Source organism: Sinocyclocheilus grahami, unplaced genomic scaffold (genome assembly GCF_001515645.1).
Source record: "Sinocyclocheilus grahami isolate Dianchi unplaced genomic scaffold, SAMN03320097.WGS_v1.1 scaffold462.1, whole genome shotgun sequence".
NCBI classification, from domain to species: domain Eukaryota; kingdom Metazoa; phylum Chordata; class Actinopteri; order Cypriniformes; family Cyprinidae; genus Sinocyclocheilus; species Sinocyclocheilus grahami.
Genome location: NW_015505641.1, coordinates 620,742 through 623,167, shown reverse-complemented (window position 1 = coordinate 623,167; position 2,426 = coordinate 620,742). Strand labels below are relative to the sequence as shown.

The 2,426-nt window shown below is 33.3% G+C and overlaps 1 protein-coding gene across 1 annotated transcript in view; it reads left to right on the top strand.

The window, feature by feature from the left end:
* Window positions 1-304: 304 nt before the first annotated feature.
* The window catches only part of LOC107553003 (hepatocyte nuclear factor 4-gamma-like), a 19,008-nt gene continuing 16,886 nt past the window's right edge, over window positions 305-2,426 (top strand). Inside the window, exon 1 of the mRNA XM_016235069.1 lies at window positions 305-705. Within this exon, the coding sequence (XP_016090555.1) occupies window positions 591-705 (115 nt within the window). The 5' untranslated portion in view covers window positions 305-590. The remainder of the gene's footprint in view (window positions 706-2,426) is intronic.

Sequence of the window (2,426 nt, the reverse complement as noted above, 5' to 3'; positions counted from 1 at the left end):
TGAAGCAAGAAGATGGGCATCCAGCCACCAAAACGCCTCGCAGACTTATATAATTAACACTACGTCTGGGACAACCGTGTGATCCTGCCGTAGGCCTCAGTGCTACTCATTGCCCCAGGCCTTAAGGTGCATCGCTGAGATAAAGCAAATCAACCAACGAAGCAATGTTACTGAACAATAAATATGAGCTTGATGTTATTTCCCACTGAAGACTGAGTCATGTTTACCTGGTCCAGATCCCTCCCCTTTATGATTCCCTCTGCACTGATAAGAGAACAGCAAACACATAGACATTTGGCAAAATCTCAGCCTCTCTATCAGTCTAGCTCTGATGAGCCTTGGACAATAATTACTGTATTTCAGCAAATCAAAGAGCTCCGCTGCAGTTCCTGGGTGCAGGGAACCTATGGCAGAACAACGATCTCTACGTGATTCCACCATTTGAAGTCCATTGATAGGGAACGGCAGAGTGATAGATCCAAGAGTGCACTGATAAGCTCGGATGGACTCAACAGGCCGCTGAGTGAACCGCTGGTGAGCTTTACGGTGTGCTGTTGATTCTCCGATACAGGCCAAATCCTGACTTTACCATGAAGATCTCTGGGACTTCACTCGACCTGAGTGCAACAGACTATGGGATAACCCTGGACCCTACATTCACCATGCTGGAGTTTGACGGTCTACGTGTTCTCCCTGTGCAAACAGGTACGTCTAACCTTTGGTCTACTGCCTTAATACTTAGTTATTGACGCAAAAATACAGTGATGATTTCTGAAAACAAGACTCATGGATGTTGTTCAACGCTTGAAGATCCTGCTGGAAAAAAAACAGCTTTTTAAATCAACTGGCCTACCCAGCTAACAAAAATATGTTCTAAGAGTGTTTTGTTAACATTATAAAAATATTATTTCCGAACATTCTCTGAACGTTCCAAACGTGCAATTTTTAAAAAATGTTTTAAAAACACTTTCAAGAATATTAAGGGAACATTCCATTTTATCAATTTGCAAACATTATGGCAACCATACTTTTAAATGGTTTCTAACATTCTGAACCAAGTAGTAATATATAAACAAACATTCTATTAATGTTACTGGAAGAATATTTGTTTATCACTTTGAGAGAACCTTGCCATAATTTTAGACAAAGTTCTGAGAACTTAGTTAATGCTGGTTACTGCTGGTGAACCAGTTTAGCCATGTAAACCAACATGATCTTTCTAATGAATCTGGTTGACCAAAAAAGTGTGGCTGGTTAAGGTAGTTATGTCACTGATTATACAGTAAGTGCGTGCATGAAAAAGAAAAGAACAAGCCATTTAAAAATGTATCTCTCTTGTATTCAAGTTGGTTTCATATGGTTTTTAAAATGATTTCAGATTTACATTTAATGACTCTAAAAATGTAACCATAAGAGTTATATATATCTTAATCATTATTTTGAAATGTATTTTGAAATACATTTTCCAAGGTAAAAAGTTTATACATATGAATTATTATTGAGTATAATATTTGCCCATTACCTGATCTAATCATGCCTTCTTGTAAATTGTCAAAAATGTTCATAATTGTCTGTTTATATATAGGTGAACCAGTTTAGCCATGTAAACCAACATGATCTTTCTAATGAATCTGGTTGACCAAAAAAGTGTGGCTGGTTAAGGTAGTTATGTCACTGATTATACAGTAAGTGCGTGCATGAAAAAGAAAAGAACAAACCATTTAAAAATGTATCTCTCTTGTATTCAAGTTGGTTTCATATGGTTTTTAAAATGATTTCAGATTTACATTTAATGACTCTAAAAATGTAACCATAAGAGTTATATATATCTTAATCATTATTTTGAAATGTATTTTGAAACACATTTTCCAAGGTAAAAAGTTTATACATATGAATTATTATTGAGTATAATATTTGCCCATTACCTGATCTAATCATGCCTTCTTGTAAATTGTCAAAAATGTTCATAATTGTCTGTTTATATATTTTTTTTTCTGCATGTTGTTTGTACTATGTGATTTTGATTGTCGGCAAAAATGATTCAAGTTATATTTTCTAATAAATAGTAATACCAGTAACGGTAACACTTTACAGTAAGGCCCCGTTTGTTAACATGTACTAACTAACATGAACATGAACTAAAAGTGAGCAATATATATTTACAGCACTAACTAATCTTTGTTAATGTTAATGAATAAAAAATACATTTGATCTTACTTTATGATAGTTCACAGTGCATTAACTAATATTAACAAATTTTGATCTTAAAAATATATCAGTAAAAGTTAATGTCTTAGTATATAAATATTTTAGTATTGTTCAATCGTAGGTCATGTTAACTATTAACTAATGTAGTTAACTTTAATGTAGTTAAGTTAAATTAAACTTTATTATAAGGTATAATCAATATATATATATATATATAT